Below are 25,463 nucleotides of genomic sequence, written 5' to 3' on the forward strand. Positions count from 1 at the left end.
CACCAAGCTTTTCCCCCCAACATCTTCAGTGCTCTGCAGAAAAGAAAATGAAGTAAAATATATCACTGCCAAAATTTAGTACTAAACTGCTAAGCGACTTAAAGGCACCCAATATAGAAGATGTTTTAAGTTTAAAGAAAAAAATTTATTTTAAAGCCTTTTCCACCCACCATTGTTTCCTTCAGGTTCTGGAGTTTGTCTCCTCCTTGATGCCTTTAACTTGCTTTAATTTTCAGACCATAAATATTCCAGCAACTCCCTCAGGAGGCTATTGCTCACAACCAACCATTCTGGAGGAAGCAACACTAATCTCTTGATTCCTGGTTTATGTTTCCAAAGAACCTTGAACCTTGCATGGTAAGCTAACAATGCTACCTGACACTCCCTTAGATCAACACATTTGATTTATTGCTGTAACCTACTGACCTGGACTAACTGGACTCTTGAGAACCATAAACACCTTGCTGTTAAATTCCTATGCATAACTGGATCTGCTTCAGTCTCATCATGGATGGACTTTGTTTGGTACTTTAGCCCTGGCTGGCCTCGCAAACAGGATACCTTCACCCAGTTGAGAAGTGGTTCTTAGCCCCTCAGCAGTTGCTCAATCCTGATAAAATGCCGTACTGAAGGAGAGACACTAAATGTATGGATTGTTCCTAACAGTTTCCATTCCTTGCCAGCTACCACCATGAATGTGTGGTGTTGGTGTGGAAAATCCTTATATAATTGAATGGTCTACATGGCTCCAACACATAGAGCATAACCACACCTCAGTTTGTGAAAAGGCAGAAGCAGTTGAAAACTTTCTTTATAGGCTTCATATAAAGCCATTTCCAGCAGTTGACATGTGACAGACATCAAGAACACTTGCAATTCCTTCCCTTTTCTAATAAATTAAGGAGATTATATTTTTCTTTCCCAGTTGTCAAGAAAATTATATCACTAAAGCCATCATCATTTCCTGACATCTAGTATTCTTCTTATGTGTGGGTTTTTCATGCTTGATTCCAGAAGCATAAAAGATTTTTTTGTTTGGTTCCAGAAGAACAGTAATTGAAGCTAGACAATAATCCTTGATTGTTTAAATTACAGTGCATCCAGTCTTCTAAACTAAATTTCAGGTGAAAACCTTGTTTTCACAACTTCTAAGAAAAAGTGCATTTGATGTAAATGACATTAGAAGATGCATATTAAAAACTTCCATTGCCTACTTAATCTTTTGTTTTACTGTTACATCAACTACATTGCTGTTTAAGTAGCACCTTCCTTTATTAAAAACAAACAAACTGCTGAACATTTAAGTTGACATTATTATTACTGGTGTAGTTTGTGATAAAAATGCTGTCTTTTTAATCAGTGTTTCAAAATCTATTTCAGATTATTATCATTATCCCATACTCAAAAGAAAGCTCCACTGAGTTCAATGGGGCTTAACGCAGTTAAGTGTGATGAGAATTGCAACACTATCTCCTGCCTTTCTCCCTATGCAGAATCCAAGGCAACCTACAACATTTAAAAGCAGGGTATAGTTAAAACATTATTTATACAAAAATGTGAAAAGGAATTAAACAAGTCAATAAAAAACAGAACATTAAAAGCAGAAGGTTAAAGCAATAGGCAGAAGGTTAAAACCTTCAACCAAAGGTCTACTTGAATAAGAAGGTGTTGTCCTACTGATGAAAGGATGAGAGATGGGGTCAGTCCTCCCAGAAGGAGGGAATTCCACAATCTGGCAGCAGCTACTGAGAAGGCTCTCTTCTAGGTCCTCATAAAATGCACCTGTAATCATGGTTGGTCCCAGAGAATGCCTTCCTCCCAAAGATCCTAAAATTCAGGCAGGCTCATACAGAGAAATGCGGTCTGTCAAATAATGTGGACCCAAGCCATATAGGGTTTTAAAGATCATAATATAAACAAATAATGTAATAACTTGTATGGAATGTTGATGCTGTCAGTCATCAACAAAGAGGTGGGGAATTTCTTTGTAATAACTTGCAGCAGTGGTTTGGGCAGAAAGGAATCCAACACAAATCTACAAATCCCGGATGTCCTGCGGAAGATGGTTTGGCTGAACGCAGGATTGGTATGTTAAATCAAATAAGGGACTGTATGTTGGAGGATTCTGGAGCACCAGCAAATTTGTGGGGAGAAGCCACAAGAACTGCTTGTCACATTATGAACAGGTCATGGTGCAGTGTGATAAACCAAACTCCTTACTTTTTGTTGTACAGTGGAGCACCGAACCTAAAGTACTTAAGGGGTTTTGGACAATTTGCCTCAGTGTACATTCCACCTCAGTTTAGGAAAAAGAATGAGCCCAAAAGCCAAAGACTGTGTTTTGTGGGTTATGAAGGGATGTGGTAGATGAAAAAACAGGTGTGTTACAACAGCCTGGAGGTTCAAGTCAACAGGACACTTTGAAGGTGCCTCGTACTCCAGAAGAACCGAGCACTTCTTTAGACTTACAACCAAAACCAGAGATCATGACTGTAAAACAAGAACAAGTTGAGACACATGGACAAGACACTCAGGCCAGTGTTAATGATACTGACACTGAGGGTGGTCAAGGCACGCTCATGATTCCCATGAGGTCTCAGAAGGGGAAATTCTTTGTAATAAAGCAGGCACAAGCCTCTTCTGTGATAGCAGTCAAAAAGAATTGTAACCACTCCAGAATGGTACAAGAGGACATGCACAAAGCAAGAGGGGGTGAAAAACCCAGGGCTCTAGCATTTGTGGCAGAATGTAGCCAAGATATATTTGGTGGGTTGGCAAGGCCTGTTGGGCAAAAGAAATCGAGGATTGATAGCACCAGGGAAGACAGAGCCACGTGTGCCAATAGCATGGGCTATCAAGTAGTAAGAAAAGGACAATGTAGCGGACATTATCACGAAACCTGTATCTGTAGAAAGGCACACAAAATTGGCCAACAAGTTAGGTTTCAGTGATTAAGCTCACAGTCTGTAAAGGATAAGTGTAAATGACACATGGGACACACCACATATCACTAGGAGGGGAATGTTAGGAAATGACATGTATGTGACCACAAGATAGAGCTGTAGCGGAACCTATTACAGTTCCAGTGGCAGTTGACAGCTGACACTTGAATTATGGAATGTTGATTCTGTCAGTCCTTCTGAGAGAGAGTGTCAGTTATGAGAGTTGGTGTTAGAGTAACTGCCTTTCTGTTTTTGTTGTTATGGTTGTTTGGTTGGCAAAGTAACTTATTTATTAAAGTAACTTATTTATTAAAGCCCTTGTGTAGAGTGAAGGCTTGAAGTGCTCTTGTCATTATTTCTCAAGCTGGGAGCTTAAGGCTGTTTGCAGTGGTGAAGGAATATTTTTTCTTCTTGGCCTGAATACCTTTGCAGACATCTCTTCAGATTCCTTCTCCCTGGCGTCCTGTCGACGTGGTTCAATTCTGTAGGTGGCCGTGGTGGACACAGCGTGTCTTTCCACACCCTAACACTTACTCCAAGGTAACTGTTATAGGATGGCTACCTTAGGCCCGGTACATATCTTCCATGTTGTCCGGGCTGGTGGCTGCGTTTTTTCCTCCGCAGCCACCAAACCTCTCTTCTCCTTGTTTTCCTTACATTGAGAGCTTGGGGGATAAAAGTGTCAGGTTCTGTACTGAAACGCTGCATAGGTCGCTGTACCTGAATCACTAATGAATCTTAGATTCAGATTCAATGAAGTAGCCCTGCTTCAGTCAAGACCCCCTGAATCTCCCTGAAGTAACCTGATTTGGTTCAAGGTTTAGACAAATTTGAAACACATCCTCTCAATAAAAATGCTCTTATTTCTTATTTGCAGTTCACTTGGATTAGCTCTTTGATCAGGTAAACAAATCAAACTGAAACAACTCAGGGTCTGATAGGTAATGGTTTATGGTATTCAGAGACTGTCTGGAGGCAGAAAGAGAGAAAGAAAGAGAGCCTGATCAAGCAATTTACCTACAGTTGCCAAATTAGATCCAGATGGTGCTTCTGTAAATTTAAACCTTAACAGATCATGGAACAGGAAGAAATACTGCAAAGCTCTGTCAAGCAGGACAAAGGTATCAGTCCTCCCTCACCTTCTAGATGCCAACTTTCAGCTGCAAAGGTCCCCTTCCAACATGGCTATTGCTGCGCAGGTGGAAAGTAGGGAATTTATTGCTGTGTGTCCTGTGACAGGAACAGAGCTGAGCACTCCTCCATGCCATCTAACGCTGCTTTCCACCACTAAGGCAACAGTCATGTTGGGAGGGGACTGCTGTAACTGAAAGTTTGGGTTTGGAAGGGGAAAAATAGGTACCTTCAACCCATTTTATGGAGCTTTATGGTACCTACTGCTGCTTCTGTTAAGGATGAAAGTTACAGAAACCTTATCCTGAATCCAGTCTGGCAATACTACCTCCGCTATACTTTGAGATATACAATTATACTGTAGATAAACATTCACTTTCTCCAGCAGCGGGGAGGAAACTGTTATTAATAGTTGAGGATTTATATTCCCAGTATGAGTATTTTTTTAACTGACATCTTAACTAAATTTTCCTTCAATATTGCTTTCTTTCTTATGTCCCAATTTTATGTCCAGGTTTCCTCAACATGTTGCAGCAATATCTTCAAACTTAGACTACTTAGGTAAACTTCAATTAGTTTTTTGCATTGCTTTGCGTTTTATTCTGTGCAGCTTTCCTCAACAGTATTTCCAACACATGGATATAATATTGGTTTTCAAGAAGCTTTATGTTTGCCGTATGGAATAGAATAATAGAATCACTGGAGTTGGAAAAGACCACAAAAGCCATCCAGTTCATCACCCTGCCATGCAGGAATACACAACCAAAGCACTTTCAAGAGATGACTATTCAGCCTCTTTTTAAAAACCTCCAAAGATGGAGACTCCACAAATTTTGAGGCATTCTACAGTTGACCCTCCATATCTGTGGTTTTGATTTTTGCAAATTTGGTTATTTGTGGTTTTGATTAATATGTTATCTCTAGGAATCTCTAGGTCTTCTAGCACAACTCTGACTATAGAGTTGTGCTGGAGAACCTAGAAGTTCCTAGAGAAAACACTTTTCTTGGCATTTGTAGGTCCTCCAGCATGATTCTATGATCAACTTTTGGCAGATGTTGACCATACAGTTGCACTACAGGACTTGGAGATTCCTAGAGAGATGTTCTCTTAGATTAACAGAATAAAAAAAAGGAGCCCTGGTGGCGCAGTGGTTAAATGCCTGTACTGCAGCCATTCACTCAAAACCACAAGGTTGCGAGTTCAAGACCAGCAAAAGGGCCCAAGCTCGACTCAGGCTTGCATCCTTCCGAGGTCGCTAAAATGAGTACCCAGACTGTTGGGGGCAAATTAGCTTACTTGCTAATTAGCTTACTTGCTGTTCACCGCTATGATCTTTGGAATAGCGGTATATAAATTAAAAAAAAACAAAAAAATATTAGCAGTTTTCCACATTCGTGGGGGGTCCTTCACCCCTAACCCTAGCGAATGTGGAGGGACCACTGTACTGTCAAACAGCTTCTTCCTCATGTTTTGTTGGAATCTCTTTTCATGTAGTTTGAATTTATTGCTTTGTATCCTAATCACTGGAACAGCAGAAAAGAAACTTACTCCTTCTTCCATATGACATCCTTTCAACTATTTAAACACAGCTATGTGTTCTTCATTGTCATTGGTGTGATAATCTGTTTGGGTATCATAATAGTACAGTAGTTAATACAACCATTTTGAGCTCTATTTGTTAATATGGCCTCTTAACACCAAGCTTTTGGAAATGGTTCTTTCTTTATCAGGCCAGGCGTTTCTACTGAACCATTCTATAAACATTTTAATGAAGAAACACACTGATTATCTTTTTACAATATTGCCTTTCTAGGTACAGTATAGTCACATTAAACTTTGCAACTATTCTTCATAGCCTCCAACTGTCCTGATGTGGCAGGGGCAGTCCTAATTAATCTTCTGCTGTTCTGTTTTTTCAGAGGTTTTTAAAATGTTCCAGTTTAAACTGCAATAAACTGAGTTTAAAGTGCAAAAGTAGTTTGCATTCAATTAACTAGGGAGAAGGAGAGGAAGAGATAGAATCTTGCCCTTCCCTGTAAACTCAAGCAAAAGCTAACTACTTCAGCTTCTTGTAGCTCAAGTGTACTTCCTCATTATTAACTGTTGCCATCTTGACCACATTCTGATTTTGCTTTGACATATGTGTCCTGGTTTCGATCTGTGAAATATTGGTGGCTATGTACTTTTAAGATTTATACTTGCAAAAACACAAAATGTATTTGTGATTTCACATGCATTTCACTTTCTTTGCTGGAAGCAAAAACGGGTTTCTTTCATCCCTTTGTCAAATGAATCAAGGCAGCTTCCTTCTGGAATCACTTTTTCAGAGTTTAACATAACAAACTATTAAGTTACCTTTGACAACAAATACCTGATGCTTTAAAACAAGACCTAAACTGATTTAAGTAAAACTGAACAGACCCTCCAGTCTAGACATACTTTATTATGCAAATCTTTGTAACCTAGTTTCCTAGGGCAAAGCTTTTCTCCATTATAAGAATTATCATCAGTCATGCATATGCCTAGATATAAACTCTGTTTGCTGAAGAAATCTCTCTATTTGAATGTGTTAATGAAAAATTCATTTAGTCCATGTACTTAAGCTGTTTTTAGTAAGGGCAGAGAAAACAACAGAAATGGGACTGCCTTCATTAGTTGTGAAGAACAGAATCAGTACTATCTGCTCAAGAATGAGAAGGATGTCTTGTTCTTTACATTAAATTATTTTTAAAGGTGCTTCTGTGCTTTTTCCAAGAGCTGATACACATTATCAGATTCTTCTGTCCAATAACATATCCAAATATAATACAATATGTCTGTGACGGCAAACCTATGGCATGCTTTCCATGGGTGCCACGGGATGCCATTTCGCCCAATACACTCCAGGGAGAAGGAGGAACAGGCACATGCACACCTGTGCCTCCTCCTCCCTGCCATTTCCTGGCCTCCAGCAATCTCTCCAAAACAGTTGGAAGCCAGAAAATGGCGCTGGGGAGAAGGAGCCACAGGAGCATGCCTCTGGCTTCCTCCCCAGGGACATCTGTGGGGCAAGAAGGGTCCGAGGGGAGACAGAGATAGCTGAAGGCCGGAGGAAGGGCAAGAGGAAGAGGAGCAACAGAGCGCACCTGTTTCTCCCCTCCCAAACCTTCCTTGGCTTCTAGCTGTCTCTCAGGGACAGTCGAAGGCCAGGGAAATGGCAGAGGAGAAGGCTCAAGCTTGACTCAGGCTTGCATCCTTCCAAGGTCGCTAAAATGAGTACCGAGATTGTCGGTGGCAAATTGGCTTACAGTTGTAAACCGCTTAGACACTGCTTCGGTGGTATGAAGCGGTATATAAATGAAGCTTGTTTGTTTTGTTTGATTTCATTTTACAGTGGAACCTCGCCATAGGCGGGCGCGCCATACGCATCCTTGAGCATACGCGCTCAAGCCGTGGTGCGCGCGCGGGGCGGAAGGGGCGGTGCGTCCCATTGTTTACAAGGGGGCTCGAGCATAGGCGGAAATCGCCATACGCGGCGGGATCCGGAAGGGATCCCCCGCGTATGGCGAGGTTCCACTGTACATGAAAAATTAGCAAAATTACCGATTTTACTTTATTTTCCAAAAACTACTGCTATAACCTTATGACACCCATAATAATATGTTACCAACAACATTGTTATTAATGGTGTAGAGAACATTGCTGGTGATCATATGTTACTTTCAAGCTCTGCCTATATCTAATAATATTGCTATAAACATTCAGCACTTCTGTGCTCTGAATTGATTAACTTACTGCTCTACATATGAATTAAATCATTGTACTGGCTGTTTGTTTGTATATCCTTTCTTAGCTTACCAGAGCTCACAGTATGACACACAACAAATAAAAACAAAACAATAAATTAGCATTTTTTAAAAGTGTAGAACAATTAAAACAATCCCCCAAGACAACCCCCAAAATTGTTTAATTTAATTTAAACTATAAATCTAGGAGCGCCAATACTCTGATATTTCTAAAAACTGCATCATTTGTCGGGACAATGCAGGGGGGTGATTTCTGACATTTAAAAAGATATAACACTTTTAAGGGGAGCTTGCTAACAACAACACAAACTATAATGTGTTACACTCCTTGAAGTAGTTAAGTTAATGATAATGCTATTTTAACCTTGGTAATTATGACAAATGACTAACAAAACACATTCCTTTTGGGAAGTAACATTCCAAGCTCTATGTAGTTTACACTTCAGTTTAAAGGGCAGGTTGCATACCTGAAACTGTAGTTCTGTGGTCATCTGTGAATTTGCACAATTGGGTTATCCTGCACCTGAGCAGTGCCTTCTAGAGCTAGGCAAGCTTTTTGGTGGTAACTCCATACATCTTCAGCTCTTTTCCTCACTGTTCTCAGCCATATAATAATATCATCACTCAGCAATATAATATATGTGCAAGAGGTTTAGTTGCATCAACTTGGGAGCAGAGTCTGTTGTGGTTTTATTTCTTGAGAAAGAAGAAAAAACGACCCCTAACCCACAGCCCCACTGATAGGGTGGTGTGTTTTTTTAATGTCAAGCAAAACATGTGCACCTTTGTCATACTGATGACGCGAGTATTTAAAGGTGCAGTCTACTGTGGCCATGCAATAGCAAATGTGTACATAAGCAGTCAAATTTTATTTTTTAAAAATATACCCTCTAATGCTGTTCCCAGGAGAACCCCCTCCCTAGCTTTGGTAAGCTCTGGGAATCAGACATCGGTGCAGATAAGGGGACTAGTAAATCATTGGCAAAAGATAAAAAAGGCCAGGCTGCACTTTAAAGAGACCACTTTTCTAAGTGTGGGAAGTTGAAATCCACTGCATTTCTGGAGTTGCTTTTTTCACTCCTGCAACCAAGTGCCAAAGAGGGAAAAATAATGGTGCTTGGCTGGCAGGGAGAGAGCAAAGGGGTGGGCATAATTTGCTTCCTGCACATTAACCCCTCCCTCCCGGATGCCCCAAATGGGATCCAGAGCGAGTTCTCATTGGCAGCACCCCAATAAAACCTGGTGTTTTAGAAAGGAAACGGGGAAAGCCTCAGTCGGGAAAAACGGGTTAAGGGGGATTTGGGGCGGCAGCACCCTCCCCCTTGAATTCAGGAAAAAACAGTGCAAGTGTGAACTACCACCTTTTGTAGTGTGAACTACCCCTAAAATTACTATTTTTTAATATTATTAAATTTATTTTAAAACCCCATCCATACATTATTAAATTTATATGCCTATATCATAAACCTTAAATGTACTATAAAATTGATCCTAATTATTATAATATTACCTACACTATAGTGAAGTAAAGGGAACTAGGTCCTTTATGAAGTTCATTATGACGCTGATTGTCCCGTTAACTATAGTGTGTTTTGTTTCTTTTCCCATTCATTACAATACATAAAGTAGTCTTTCACTAAATTTTGGCAACAAGTGAGAAACTTGTTTTTATTTATTTTTGTAAACATTCTGGGGAGCATTGTAGACATTGAGGAGACTTCAAAAAAAAGGGGTTGGGTGCTGCTGTGGTCTGTGGACCACACTTAGGGAATTCTCTCCCTCATATGGCAATAGTCACTTTCTTTATGGAAGCCTATGCAATAGGTTCATACTTTGCAACTAACATAAATCAAGGTTGTTTTCAATGAGAAAGTAATGCTTAATGTTAGCCATCATTATTAATTATACTGCAGCAGAGAGTTGTGTAAACTGAAACCTTAGAGTTTCATGTGCTCCCCAGTGTGGTCCATCACAGCTGCTTCCATCAACACTCCCCTCATAATATCATCATCATCATCATCATCATCATCATCATCTCTTCATTGGCCATATAGGGGCATGGAAGCAATTTCATAATGTTCCTCTAATCTTTTATTTTCTAATAACATAGTAGCATTGTAAACTTGTGTAAACATTGGGAGAAGCTTAAGATAACAAGGACATTCAATACTTACATGTTTATATTCCAAAGGTAGCACTGATCTTAATGCTAACATCTTGAAAACACATATTATGGTGCCTTATTCGGTATCTATACTGGCTACTAAATTTCATCATCCCTATTGTCCTATTATGATAATAGGATAAATGGTTGCTTCATTTATTCAATGCAACATTTTGCATCCGATTACTCACTCTGCTTGTTCAAGATGTAGCTCCACAATTGTCCGTTCTATCATTCATGCAACAGTTTAATGCACACTTTTTCTTTGGCTTTGCTTGGCTTGGCTTTGCTTTCTTAGTAATAAACTTGAACAAATCGTGTGGTTGCTTATCTGAACCACTGTATTTAATACATTTTCACCAGATGTAAACTTTCTTGAGTGAAAGAAAGTCTTTAAAAGCAATATATAAAAGACAAAGTCCAAAGAAACCAAACTTGTCTGCCGGTTGCACAGTGTAAAATTGTCAGAATCATAATTCAGTTAAATCAAAACCAAGATTCACCATAATGCTCAAAGAGCACACATTGGGCACATTTCCCCCCTATGGTGCTAATGTCTCTTTGATCCCAGTTGGAGCAAAAGGAAATAGTAAAATATCACAGTGTCATGAAGTCTATTATTTCTTTCAGTTCTGCATCAGAATAAGATACTGACCATGCCCATGAAAATAAGATACTGGCATTTGCAGCTTTCTTCCAAGAACAAATTAATCAGGAGCCACCGATGCAGCAATATACAAACACTCTCTGTGCTCAGCTCCAGATCCCCATAAACATATCAGTCTTACTAAACACCTCTGTTTAGGCCTGAGCAGCTTAGTTGTGGCTTGTAAACAAACTTTATTTCTCCATATCCTGCAGCATTCTAATTTTCTCAGCTAACTTCACAAAGCATTTCCATTCCATGGAATCTAGCCAGTGCTAAACCTTCATGATCCATAACTCCAGTCCTACACAGTGCTTCTAGAATTTGTCTTACTGCCAAGGTTTAAAAGAACCTGCTGGGCCATATGGCATCAGATATATGTCTTGTTAACACTTAGGGGCCATGCTGTATTACTTTGTCCACAGTTATTTGTGTTAAGAAAGATAATACAGCAAAACTGTTCTAAAAACATTTTAGCAGGAATTATCGTCATCTTCATCTTGATCATCATGTTCTACATATTGAGAAGAGGTTCCATGAATCTACTGCTCTACTTTTCCATTGTCACTTGCCCAGCTAGCCTGGCATCACCCAAAATTACCTATGCTACATGACCATCTCCCTGGTCTTTGTGTACCAGTGGCTGCTTTACAGCCTTCTTTGGATAAATTATCACTCTATATGTATTGTTTCCATTAAATATATATAATATAGTGTGAGATATATATATATATATCTCACACTATATTATATAACACATAAAATGTGATATATATATATATATATATATATATATATATATATATATATATCACATTTTATGTGTTGAGAAGGAAGCAATCAAAATGGTGGTTTGCTTCGGCAATATTCTTTGCCAAACAGGAGTTACAGCTAATTGCACTCTGCTGTTTAGGATGTCTCTGTGTGTAACACAATGGAAACAAGCAAGGAACGTGAATAAAACTGCATGTGAAATTAAAACAAACCACATCAAAGAAAGATATATAGCCTAAGATCCTCTTTTAATACAGTCATAGCATAAAGTTCTGCAGAGGTCTGGGAGAGTGACAGGTTACAAGCAGGATGATGGCATGACAGAGCTCTCCCAGGAACAACCCACATCTTAGTCAACTAGAGGGCATTTAGCTTGGGGGCTTCCAGCTACAATCTCCTATATATGAATTAGAAAGAACAAAAAATAGAAGAAAGCTGACAAAGATATGATTTCTCTTTTGCTACAGAACAGTGCGCCCACGTTTTACACAGGCGCACCATATGCAGCTTTCACCCTGGAAGAACTAATGGGGTGCGCGCCCGTGGCCCATTACTTCCAATGGGGCTCCAGCGTACGCTGATTTCCCCTTACACAGAGGGATCCAGAACAGATCCCAGTATAAGGGGAGGGCCCACTGTATTAGTAAATCAGAAATAAATCACTCATAAAGAAAACAATGATCTGTTGTTGGTGGGTTTTAAATAACATTTTCAACCAACTTTTCTGTAAAACACAGGAACAAAATCAAGGTTTAAATGTGGTTCTCTTGTATAAAAAAGGAGGAAAGACAATCTCCATGTCCTGATTATTTAAATGGTGTCACAACAGATACCATTTTATATATAAAACAAAAAGGATATGGAAGAATATTTCTCAATCAAATAAATATGCTGCTTGACAAATATACTTTCCAGCCAGTGGATCTAATTCAGCCCACAGAGATTCCCCATCTGAAACATGCCATTTCTTCTGTCCTTCTCTCTGATTAGTTATTGAATACAAGGATTAAATTAAATCCTGAGGCATTTTTGTGATTAAATAAGTTCTGTTTGAAGCTATGGTGAGTTTTCAATGGAACAGGAGTTTTCATTTCTAGACTAGCAATGCTTTGCATGGATCTGGAGGTCTCATTTGCAGACTAACAAGTTTTTTCTTGAGACAGGAGCTCAGATTTTCAGACTAGGGAGGTTGGGTCTTGCAGAAGAACACCCATTTGCAGACTTGCAAGGCTGTACCTCAAATCAAAGCTCATGTCTGCAGACTGGCAAAATTTTGCATGACACACAAGGACATACATTTGCGAACTGACAAATTTTGCATGGCACAGGAACCCTCATTTTAAGATCAACATGATTTTGCATGCCTGAATACTTATGGACCAAGGAACATTGGTAAGGCTACATCTGGTCCTGCCCATTTTGTTTTGGCCATGTCCCATCCATGGCAAGAATACGGATGCTCACATGCTTCCCAGCTTGGAATTTTGAAAAGGGCTCCCCAAGCCTGCTTTAGTGCAATGTGTCTAAGTCTACTTTTATTTCATTGTTTATCTGAAACAGAAAGGATGTCCTAGGCTTGTATCAAAGTGAAATCTACAATTTTGATATGAGGGGGCGCACTAAGAAAGAAAGGCATACATTCAGCTAAACCTGGGTTTAAATCTATGAGACTCATTAGCAAGTGGTTCCACTGATTTTAATAAGCTTTTATGTAAAATTGGTTTTAATTGGTTTGGAGCTACTTACTGCATGATCAGCAGACTCCCAGTGAAGCAAGGCACTTGGAAAAACAAACTGCTTTAACAAGTGAACAGGCTGATTGCTTCAACATGACATGCTGAATATATTTTAACATGTTTAATGTACCTTATTAATTGATGGCATACACTGCATTGAGTTTCCTAAAACAAATAAATTTAACGATGAATAGCTCAGCATTAACAGGAGGTATTCAAAAAGGTTCACCCTTGAACATTATTTGAATGGATCAAGGGGGATTTTTAATTGTTCTGGAAGTAAGCTTCCTACTACTAAAAAATGATTGATGAGGAGATGACCCATGCAACTTGTGTGAATGCTCCAATGTGTGCTCTTCCAGGATGAAGAGTGCAGGTACTGCAATTTTCTTAGGTCAGTGGAGCAACCTGAATCAGATGGATGGAGTGACAGTGGAGAAAAGCTCAAGTTCAGTCTAATCAAACACCATCTAGATAATATTTTGGACCAATTCTCCAAGGCAGCCATGACAGCAAAGACATTTCTTTTCCACTCTTTGAATACGTCAGTACAGTATTCCCCAGCATAGTCACTTCAGATAGTAAAGAGGCTAGTATATTCTGTCCTTTGGAGTTGTGAGAAATTATCTGAGGAACACCGTGACAGGTCTGCAGAGCATTTGCTGACAACATTGCTCATATCTACTCCAAAATGGGCTCCACACTGTGAAATGTATGGGATATTAAAAAATGTATGGGATATAAAAAAAATCCTACCCAATACTGATGGATGAGTTTCATGATATTCTGCCTGAGGACGTCAACACATTGCTTAGCAGAGTGCAGCTGACTATCTTTGATCCATGCATATCTTGACTTCGGAGAGATACTAAAGAGGATCTGGTAAGTTGGGTTGTGAAGAATATAAATGATGGAGGGCTATATACCAACTTCCCTTTCAAAACGTTTTCATTAAAAAAAATGGCTGTCACCATCCCTAATAATCACATACCCTCCAACTTTCCCAATTTGGCAGGAACACTTCTGATTAGTCTTCTATCATTCCACTTTTTCAGCTGCCTTTAAAATGTTCCAGTTTCTCTCTCATCTTCCCACTTTCTCCCTTTATCATCAGTTTACTTCAGCTGATGCAAATGTTCAAAAAGCAACAGTAGTTTGCAAGTGGACTCATTGATGAAGTGGAGAATTGGGGACAAGAGTCTTCCCCTTCTCAGTAGGCTCAGGCAAAAATAAACTGCTGCAATCTCTCCTTATTTGCAGATTCTTCTTCATTAATAACTTTTGTTATCTTGACTACACTCCAGATTTGGCCATATGGCCCACACCTTAAATTCTATATGTCCAGATTAATTGATGTATTGAATCATTATTGGGCTAGCCAAAGACCATAACAAAAAGCTTTTAAAAATGTAATGTGTAGGGTAGCCAGTTCAGGATCATCTCAAGGCCTGAGGCTTCCAAGCCAAAACCTGAGACCTAGGGATGTTCCCTGGTGATATCATTAAGCATTATGCATTAAGTACCAATCACAGTGGTTCACAGGTTGTCATTCAAACACACTTGCACCCAAACACACACAGAGAATATATCTTTGTGTTTGGAAATTAGCAGTGTGAAAGGTTGTTCCCAGATCAAAATGAAATGGGAAGATTATTCCTTCTCACTTACTTAGGGAGATGAGAAAATTTTTCATCTAATCTACTTATTTTTAGGCAGAAAGTGGATAAAGAACAGAGTGGAGAGTGAGCCCTAGCACCACAATGATTGTTAGGGCAAGAAGAAGCTAACTAATAAGATTAGCACACTGGATTTCATTCTAGCACTAGGAGCAGGATGTAAACTCACAGGGACAGATTTTATCGCACAGCTCCATCCCAGAGCAATACTCATCCTGTATCAAATCCGGGCTTTTCCCGGACCTTTTAAAGAATATGAAAATCACATTCTTTAAAAGGTCCAGGAGAAGCTCAGATCGGGTATGGAATGAGTACTGCCCAGGGGTAGAACTGTGCAATACAATCTGTCCCTGTGAATTTACATCCTGCGCCTACCACAGGAATGAAAGCTGGTGCACTAATCTCCTAAGAAAATACAGAGACCCTCTGGAGAGTCTTTGCAAGTTGCAACAGTAAATCAATTAACCTCAAAAACTGCAGTAAGCCACTGCTCTACCAGCTGGACTGAAGATTTGCACACAGCTTTTTCTTCTTGCCTGGAACTGAATCCACCAAAAATGGAGAATATACATTGGCATCTCCCACTTGGAGATGAAAACTAGAGACTCAGGACTAGGCCTTTAAATCTGGCAACCTTATGTGTAGTACAGGGTGCCTGCATTTTATGTGGTGCAGCATACGTGGCTTTCAGCATACACTGAAAGCCGCGCCGGAAAAGCCCCTCATGGTCCCTGGAAGAAGTAATGGGGCACGTACCCGTGGTGCGCATGCCCCACTGTGCCGCAGGGCACCACAAGCGCAAGCCCCATTACTTGCAAAGGGGCTCCAGCACATGCGGATTTCCCCCTATGCGGAGGGATCTGGAACAGTTCCCCACGTAAGAGGAGGACCCATTGTATATGTGACTATCTTTGAAGAGTATTGAGAAACTGTAGCTCTCCTGATGTCCTCTTTGTTTTCAAGCCCATCCAAATTTAGGGTTTAAAATGGCAAATGAGATTCAAGTTAAGCAAGTGTAAAACGATGTAAAATCCAAAAAAAAATCCAATTTTATATAGACACCTGAACCAGCAACACCTGGAATCTAATGAGCATTCTCTCCAGGGAGATTAGATTTGTTTCCTTATTACTTCCACTTAGATAGCTGCTAGAAAAAATTATAGCTTTTGAAGATTTTACTGGTTAAGGGCACGTAGAGTGTTTTCTTGTAAAGAAATGTCTTTACTTCATCTGCCTCATTTTAGGTTTTTGCAGTTTTGGGTTTTTATCATTTTGTGGTTTTACTGTAAATCACCTCACATATTTATGACAGGAAAGGTGATTTAAAAAATATTAAATAAGCAAATAAAGAAATATGTGAAGGAAGCTACATTGAAACTACATAGTATTCATGCCACCCATTACAGTAGTAACCATGTAATTTTAACTTTCCTGAGTCATAATGAATTAACCCCCCATATAAATATAAACTTACTTTTTTTCATATTCATTCCATGCACAGCAGGTGGATTTGTAGGTTTTAGCACAGGCAAAGAGGATGTCTTGTCTGCGACTTTGATTGATATGTCCGTGGACCATGGAGTTTCGTCTGTTTTGGCCGATGACCAGGAAGTGTCCCCAGGGGATTTGGTCAAAACTCTTTCATCAGTAGGACTAGTTTTCAGTGCTGGAGTTTGAGAGACAACCTGTGTTGCTCCTTTACGTATACTAAAGTTCTTATGTATTTGGTCAACATGAAAAATTGGGTTTGTTGTCCAAGATGGTGGCTGTTTTTTGTTGCCCACTGAACCACTTCCTGTCATGTTTGGAAGAGGAGTGCCAGGTGTCTCAGTGCCACCATCAGTGCCAAATAAGTCACTTCCATTTGAATAAAAGCATGCTTTTCCCAACACCCCTGCATGGAAAAAAATAATAAAACATAATCAGACCACCTTTCAAAATTAATTAACAAGAGCAAACAAAGACAGGCACCTGGAAATTATGAATATAAAGCAGAAGAAGATGAGAGGTTTTCAGGGGGAGTTAAATTGTAAACACCACTGATATGTGGCTAGAAATAGTATTCCATCCATTGTATAATTTACCAGTCTTCACATTGGCAGTTGTATCTTTAGAAAAAACCTTTGAAGCTCAATATATAAGCATATTTTCCTGTAATAACATTTAAATACAAAGTAGACATTGCTTTCTATATAAAGCATTGTGCAATTTAAAGCTCAGCCTTATAAATAGATTGTGAGCCTTGTGAGTTCCTATTTTGGTACTCAAAATACTTTCTCTCAAAAATAAAGTCCACATTCTAGAACAGTATACTACTTTTCCAACCAATTAATGCAGAAGGTTTGCTCCATCTGAGTGTGGATGCACTTTCTGAATGCAAAGGGATTCTACAAGGCTCAATGTGGATTTTATTTATGTTCCCCACACCACTACCTACCAGTGTGAGACTACTGATACACATATAGGTGGCATGAGGAAACAATGCTTCTAGGCATGCCTCCTTTACTCTTATGAAGCCTTCCAACTCTGTGCCTTGCAAGTTTCTTGTGATCGACATAGTAAACAATCTCCATGGTGAACAGAAGGGGGTGTTTGAGAATAAGGAGGGATTCTCATTGCCTGCAGTGTTTCTTTGCGTAAATGGTAGGAGCAAATTGTAAAACACAGCTCCATGCTATTCTTTCACACAGCTACAGCCTTTAGCTACAAATGGAACTCATATGTTTCGTTTCTGCAAATAAATGTTTATTCTCAAAGAAAAATACTTTCTACATATATTATTCAGAAATATGATTGGTATTAAAATAAAAATACACATCTAATTATGAACATTTTACTAATTTTACCTTTAATTAGGATTTGATTACTGTTTTTTCACTACAGGATGATCATTATCTTTAAATGCTTAATATACACTTTACTTCTAGCATATCCACTATCAATTGCTTATTCTTATTATGGGTATTTTTTACTAAATTCCATGTTTATTTTGAATATTTATTTTAAATTATAAGCTAACAAAGTAGAAGACATTATATAAGTTTTGAGTGCAAAGTACTTTTATTTAGTACTTTTATTTAGGTACTTAATATTATAATAAATGAATAAAACATTATTATTATTTTTAATTCTGTTATGTATATAGAAAAACCATTATGAACTAGAAGAAGTATAACAGAAGAACACCTGACAGAGTTAATCCAAATCAGGTTTTAATATCTGCATTGTCCAGTAGAGCTGCTTAACAGATGCATTGCAGAAGGGAATTAGCAAAAGTAGCTTTTTTGGCATAGAGATGCAAAGATACAGGAAACTACATCGGTTGAGTTTCTGTCTGTCACATAATTGCCAAAAATGCAGTACCATTTTCATAACAAAAAAGTGAGAGTCTTATTTTAAATGAAGGAGGATAGATATTGGAAGCAGAGGGTCTACTGCTTGAAACATAGTATGTTTTCTATATAAATCAGATACAGATCCGAAACTCATTCATTTCAAAGCTATGCCCTGTCAACTATTATACTGACAGATTTGCCATACTTTTGAGGTACTAATATTTGAAGAGGCATTGGCAATTCTGTAAGCAAAATGGGAAGAAAGCTAACAGCCATACATGTGTTTATTTGTCTAAGGTATGTTGACAGATTTTTAAAAAGAAAAATAATTTTTGCCTAAAATATTTTTGGACTTTCACAACTGTCCCATGTTAGCACTGATGACATGAAGGAAAGAGAGTTGTTCTGAGCTACCATATCTTTCTAACCTACTGCACAAAATTATTTTCTTTCTCACTGATTCCTATATGTGTGTAGAAGCAGATACTCTTCCCATGTCCTAAACCCATTCTCCATAATCAAGAATGTGATTACTGCTGCTGCTTCTCCAGTCCTTTTCCTTCGTTCATTGACTACACGGGAGATGAGGAGGATCTTATTATACCTATTCCCAATCCCAGACAAAAAATCCAGACAAAAAAATATAGCCTATGCACATAGGCTCTTCTCAGTTTCTGCTCACTGAACTCTGCAAAAGAAGGGCTCTCTCTTCATGTGCTAAGAGCCTACATGTGTACAACTATGTGAGTACAGTCTCTGTTTGAATCTTCAGCAACTAACAAACAGAAAACAGGTAAGACCAGTGTGCAAAAATCCTCACAACTTTCATTTAGTACATGACTACAAGTACATTATAAGAAAACATTTCTAAGGGGCTAAACAGACCGCCCCTTTGGAGTGGCCTGCTTCCTTTCAGCACCAGATCAGGGCCACAGCAACTACATGTCATGACCTCGATCCAGCCTTTTTGCACTGCTCCTTTCTGCACCGGGGAAAAGTCGCCTTTGCTGCCACTGTGGCACTTTCCAGTGCTCCTTTTACCGCTGCGTCATCTGGATGCAGCACCAAAGGAGTGCTGTGATGCCACCCGCCATGCAGTTGGGCACAAGCTGTGATGGCAATGTTAGGGCAGCATCAGGGCGTGCATCGTGTGAATGCCACACACCCACTCTGCCCCGAGGCCAGCGTATAATACCAGTCTGTACAGCCTCTTAGTCATGCAGAATTTTAATAACTGCAGCTATGTATGAAGAAGATACTTAATCATATTATTTGGCTGACAGGAAGAGCACTAAGCAGGTATCTAGATTACTTGGGACCTCAGTGGAGGTATAGTATTCAAGCCAAGAGGAGCTTATTGGGAGTACAAAGGGAGAGAAGAGGCAGGCATAGCTCCACCATGCGCAGGGCCAGAGACAGATGAAAGGCCCTCCCTCCATTCCACCTACCGCCACCCTGGCCTTGGAGGGAGAGGAGAATCAGCAGTATCTGCTGGATGTGATCCTCTTCTTACTGCCATTCCCTTCTCCTTTTGTGTCATATCTTTTTAGACTGTAAGCCTGAGGGTAGGGAACTGTGTAGTTAACATTTTGGAAACCACTCCAAAGTGGTTTGTGGCAGAAGAGTGGGATAGAAATACTTGAAATGAAATGAAATTAAACAAAGGCAGGAGGAAGCTGAGCTTCTTTACTTGTCCTACCTCCCAAACTCCCTCTAGTCACTTGTTACTTAGTGAAGGTAATATGTGGGGACAGCTGTCAACATCTGCTACCATCACTAAACAGAAAATGGGGAAGGGAATGGAGATAATTTTCCACTTTCTCTGGTAAGAAAATCAACCTAAAAAGAAGAACTCAAGAGCATCTAGTCTATTCCTGCCTTCCCACCCCAGTTAATTATTTTGGTCTATATCTAGAGCCTATGTATCCTGTCTTCCAAATAAAGAAAGAGAGATTTCTGTGATTTTCTCTTTTTCTATCATTCTCCCCACTCTCCCTTGCTCCGTTTTGTTTCATTTTAAGATACTGTAAATCAAAAAGGAAATAGTAGTGAAATCACTCATACAAACCACTTTAAACTATAATATTATGCCTATGGGCCCCTGAGTGAAGATGAATGACTATGGAAAAATATTGCTCCAACAACAAAAAGCAATTATTTATCCCTTTTGGCATTAAAAACCACTGATTATTTTTCAAAAAAAAGCACACATGCTACTTATGTCACTTAGATCTCATACTGGCATGGGTCCAGTCTGACACACACACACACACACACACACACACACACACACACACCAGATTTGTAGCATTAAAAAAATCTTTTAATGGGAACATTTCCAATTCATTGCAGTCTAGTGACGTCCAAATATAATATTTTTCCTTGTTTGAATGGCTTAAGTGGAACAGTGCATGTGTCCTTTCTATCTGGAGGCATATGTACATTGGTCAGAATACTCTGGGCCGCTCCCAGAGTATTCTTGTTCTGGAACTGCCTGGATTCTCCCTCCCATTACCCCCACACTCCATACCAATGCCAGACACACATGCATCCCACTGTGCTACCTCCTGCCATTGGTGTGAATTCTCCCTCTGAGGTCGGAAACTAGGTGCCCAGGATCAATCACATGGCAGGGCATCTCACTGTGATCTCAGAGGAGGCAACTCATGCCAGCAGCAACAGCACCAGGCAAGAAACACAGCAGGGACAAGTATGTAGACAGTTGTTCAGCATCATTACATAGTGTTCTGGATTTTCCTGCAAAATCCAGAGCAAAATATGATTTTTTAAAAACCATATTAAGGCAGAGATAGGGTCCATTCAGTGCAGAATTGGCCTCATGTCATAAAGACAGTCCACATTTAAATTGGGGATTTGGCCCTGCATTGTGTAGACAGGTCAGGGTGAGGACAGAGAGAAACCAGTTTAATTGGCCTATGCAGACGAGTCTGAATTCAATTATGACAACCTTTACTATGTGTCCCTCAGTGAGATTTTTCCTTTCATAATGAAATACAGCAGAGAATTTACAGGCTAGATGTAATGTCAAAGGAAGTAACATACTTTGAGTCTTGTTTCTACTTGGCAATTTTACATAATCTTAATCCTCTTCAGGTTTTTTTCTAGTTAAATATAAATCTAAACACTCGATTTTTAGTCAACACAGTAATTTCAAAAAAGTTGGGTTGAATTGTGATATGGAAGTAGTAGCACTGGTTAAACATGAACTTCCATTTTATGTAGATGCTAAATTTGCTTCTCCCCATTCAGTGGAGGAGGCACATTTGCTGGGCACTTGGCTAAGAGGCTAGTAAAACAGATCATGGTGCCAAGCTGATTTAAATACTGGCTACCCCCTCCTTCTCCCTCTTTGCATCTGGAAGTTGAGAAGAGTGCCACAGAGTGATTCTTTTGAATGGAGAGCTATTCTTCATGTGGACTGGCTGAGCATATTGTGAGTGGGCATGAGGGAGCCTGGTTGCACTGTGGCCTGTGTCTGTCTATTCAATGGAGAGGGTAAGTATCAGTGGTAGGCTGTTGTAACTGTGGTTGGTGAGTGCATTGGATTGTTGCTGCATGCAGAGAGATACTGCTGGTCAGACATCCCTATGAATGTTAGTGCCATGCTTTTTAAAATCTGTGTTGTAGAGAAAAAATATGACTCTAGCTTAATATTTCTGAATTTTTCTGACTCTAATTCTTGAAGACCTGTTAGTGCTGAACTGATGAGTTTTTTCCATATCTTAAGATAAAAAATAAAGTTTTTTTTCCTTTGACATGCTTGTCTAGTCGTGTACAACTGTAGGGGGCAGTGCTCATCTCTGTTACCAAGCTGAGGGCGCCAACATTGCCAAAGATGGCTCCGTAGTCATGCGTTCAGTATGACTGCACAGAATGCTGTTACCTTTCCACCAAAGTGGTATCTATTTATCTACTTGCAGTTTTACATACTTTCGAACTGCTAGGTTGGCAGAAGCCGAGTCTAGTGACGGGATCTCACTCCATCATGCAGCACTTGGGTCTCAAACTGCCTAACTGCCAATCTTGCAGTTGTCAGAGTCAGTAAGATTTTCAGACCAGCGCTTAAGTGCTAGTAAAAACACTGCTACATTATTTAGGAAGTGTGTGTGTGTAAGCCTGACCCGCTTCCTAAACATCTGGGAATCGTCAGCTCCCCTCCAGCATCCCTGAATCGTTCGGGGAGAGGCAATTTCCTATGAATAGAAAGTGGACATGCTGATGTGGATGCACGCATGTCTCCACACATTGAATAATATGGGGCTTGAGTGTCCATATTTTTCTCTCTATTTGTAGTGGGGGGTGTCCCAGAACCAAATCTGTACAGATAGGAAAGGTCCACTATACAAAGCATTCATTCTCATTAAAAACACTGAGTAGAACAGAAACACCAGGAATTGCAGTGAGCAGATAGTGTGCACTGCCTCACATTCTTCCTGTTACATAAATTTTGGAATTAATTTTAGGGGAAATTAAAATTAAATTTAAAAAAATCATTATTCAAGGTTTGGGTTGCCCACCTACCCCACCCCACCCCCACCCACCCCAATGTTTCCATGTTTCTCTGATAGATAGGGGAGGCTTTGGGAACAAATGAACAAAACCGATTTCCCCCCTGGTTTTTCTAGTCTGGAAGCAACCGCATTGTTAGTTCATAAAAAGTTTATTATTCAAGTGGTCAGAATTTATATTATGTAATTGTCCTAAGTAAACATGTTATTTCATAGCAGAAATCGTATTTAGTATGCATATCTGAACATGATATAGATAATAAAAGGTATGGTGATTTGAATGTTGAACCAGGACACTGTGAGACCAGAGTTCAAATTCTCATCCAGCTGTGGAAACCCAGTGGGTGACCTAGGGTATGTCACACTGCCTGTTTCAGAGAAGGCAATGGCAAACCCCCTCTGAACAAATCTTGCTGATAAACCCCTATGATAAGATCACTATAAGGCAGAGTCAATATAAAGAGCAAAGAACAACCATAAATATTTCTTGGAGTAAAGATATACAACTGAACACTAAAGTTAGAATAATCCAAGCCATTGTATTCCCCATCACCATGAACAGATGTGAGAGATGGACAGTGAAGAAAGCAGATAAGAGGAAAATCAACTGATCTGAGCTGTGGTGCTGAAGAAGAGTGCTGAGGATAGCATGGGCAGCCAAAAAAGACAAACAAATGGGTCCTTGAGCAGATCAAGTCAGAAATCTCCCTGGAAGCCAAGATGATCAAACTGAGGCTGTCATACTTTGGCCACATCATTCGAAGGCAAGACTCATTAGAAAAGACACTAATACTAAGAAAGGTAGTAAAAAGAGAGGAAGACCGCATGCCACATGAATAGACTCAATCAAGAAGGTCATAGGCCTAAAATTACAGGACCTAAGCAGAGCAGTAGAGGACAGGGAGTCTTGGAGATGTTTCATCCATGGGGTCACCATGAATTGGAGACGACTCGAGGGCAGTTAACAACAACATGATTGGATAAAATTTAAAGGCCACTTCTAAGGGGATGAAACCTATTACATTTTAAATATGTGCAGGGTTTCTTGTGCAAGAGCAATCTTTACCATATAAGAGTTTAAAAAAAAAAGACTTGCCTACTACTCTGTAGTTGGAGGAGGTCTGGGTTTTTTTTGTTTGTTTGTTTTGTTTTAATGAAAATGTGATCCATAGACATGCCCTTGAAGAAGAAATTTGCAAAATAGCAAAAGAGAATATTCAGGGGTTTTGTACTTGGCACTTTTTAAGCACTTTTTTGTACTTGGCACTTTTTAAGGGAGAACTATAAATTTATTAGGATTTCTTCCCCATCTCCTCCTGCAAAAGTTTCATAGACAATTTGTGTGTATACTTCTTGATAGTGCCCCTAAATAGATAAACTATTAAAAAAATTGATGGCTGCATGGGCTAGGATGTCACAATGAATGAATAAAACCTGGGGGGAGGTGTTCTTTATATGCACGGCTTATGGAAATGTACCCATTTTTGAAGACAGTGACCTTAAATCAACATCCCCTTAGCTTAGCCTATCATAAAAACCTTTTGCAGACATATGCCCCAGCAGTGTTGCACACCTCCTATGCAGAATAGCAACATTTCATAATGCATGCCAAGGACTAGGTGCCATTACACAATGCAGAGAGCCAAAATGCAAAGTATAGGATGCACAGCCACATTGGAAAGTATAGGCTGCACAACCTCAGTGTGTATTCACAATACAAAGTATAGGACACACAACCACTTGCAAAGACAAGACACAGATGAACATGCTATTTGAATAACTCCACTTCTGCTGCTATCAGCAGAATATGCCTGTTGCGATCATTCAGATATCCCAACTGTTCCTGAAAATTTTGAAGGTAAGACATACTCTAAAGTCCCTTGCTTTATTTCAGATGAATACTAAATCTGTCTGAATCATCCCAGTATAGCAGTGGTTCCCAACCTGTGGGTCAGGACCCCTTCGGAGGTCGAATGACCCTTTCATGGGGGTCGCCTAAGACCACTGGAAAACATCTATTTAATTACAATTATGAAATAGCAATGAAAATAATTTCATGGGTTTGGGTCACCACAACATGAGGAACTGTATCAAAGGGTCGCAGCATTAGGAAGGTTGGGAACCACTGCAGTACAGGTAATTCACTGCATTCCAATAGTTCTTTAACACCTGAATGTGAAGATCAGATATCATACAATTATATACTGTAAAGCTATCCATGGGGTTAGAAAGATTATGATTTCACATAGAGCCCTTAAGATGACATTATCCTTTGCTATTAGGATAAAAATTAATTGTTCACGAAAGTTTTCTTAATTTGCAAAAAGGAACTCTTAACTGTGCTGTCTGCATTATCAATGCACTCTTTGTCATGCACACTCTATAATACTTACCAACAAATGTTAAAAGGATCACCAGCAAAAGTATAAGAGCACAGATGCATGGAATCAATATTAGCATCAGAAGTCGAAAATATTTGGCAGATGCCAGTTTCTGAGAACAGCCATCCTCCATATTGTCTTCATCTGTTGCAAGGACCTGAAACATAAAAATGCATAGATTAAAATTCCTGACATAAAGTAATAACTATGTCTACGATATAACATAAGAATGACACTAAATCCAAATATGCTTTATTAAACAATGTTATTATTGTTGTTATTTTAATATTATATGGGCAATTCAGATTTGTTTGTTTAGTGACCCAGAATTCATTTTCTAGATGAAAGTGCAATTTATAAATG

General features: G+C 39.4%; 1 protein-coding gene across 2 annotated transcripts in view; it reads right to left on the bottom strand.

The window, feature by feature from the left end:
- The window catches only part of CORIN (corin, serine peptidase), a 135,606-nt gene extending 110,355 nt beyond the window's left edge, over positions 1–25,251 (bottom strand). The window contains exons 1-2 of one of the 2 annotated variants that reach the window (XM_089526965.1): positions 25,113–25,251; positions 16,330–16,749 (exon numbers count right to left, since the gene is read on the bottom strand). In XM_089526965.1, coding sequence (XP_089383091.1) covers positions 16,330–16,749; positions 25,113–25,233 — 541 coding nt within the window. In that variant the 5' untranslated portion in view covers positions 25,234–25,251. The remainder of the gene's footprint in view (positions 1–16,329; positions 16,750–25,112) is intronic. The other variant, XM_089526966.1, reaches the window with a different exon arrangement.
- Positions 25,252–25,463: the final 212 nt, after the last annotated feature.

Source organism: Sceloporus occidentalis, unplaced genomic scaffold (genome assembly GCF_023333645.1).
Source record: "Sceloporus occidentalis isolate IW3139 unplaced genomic scaffold, rSceOcc1.0.p SCAF_5, whole genome shotgun sequence".
In the NCBI taxonomy this organism is placed as follows: domain Eukaryota; kingdom Metazoa; phylum Chordata; class Lepidosauria; order Squamata; family Phrynosomatidae; genus Sceloporus; species Sceloporus occidentalis.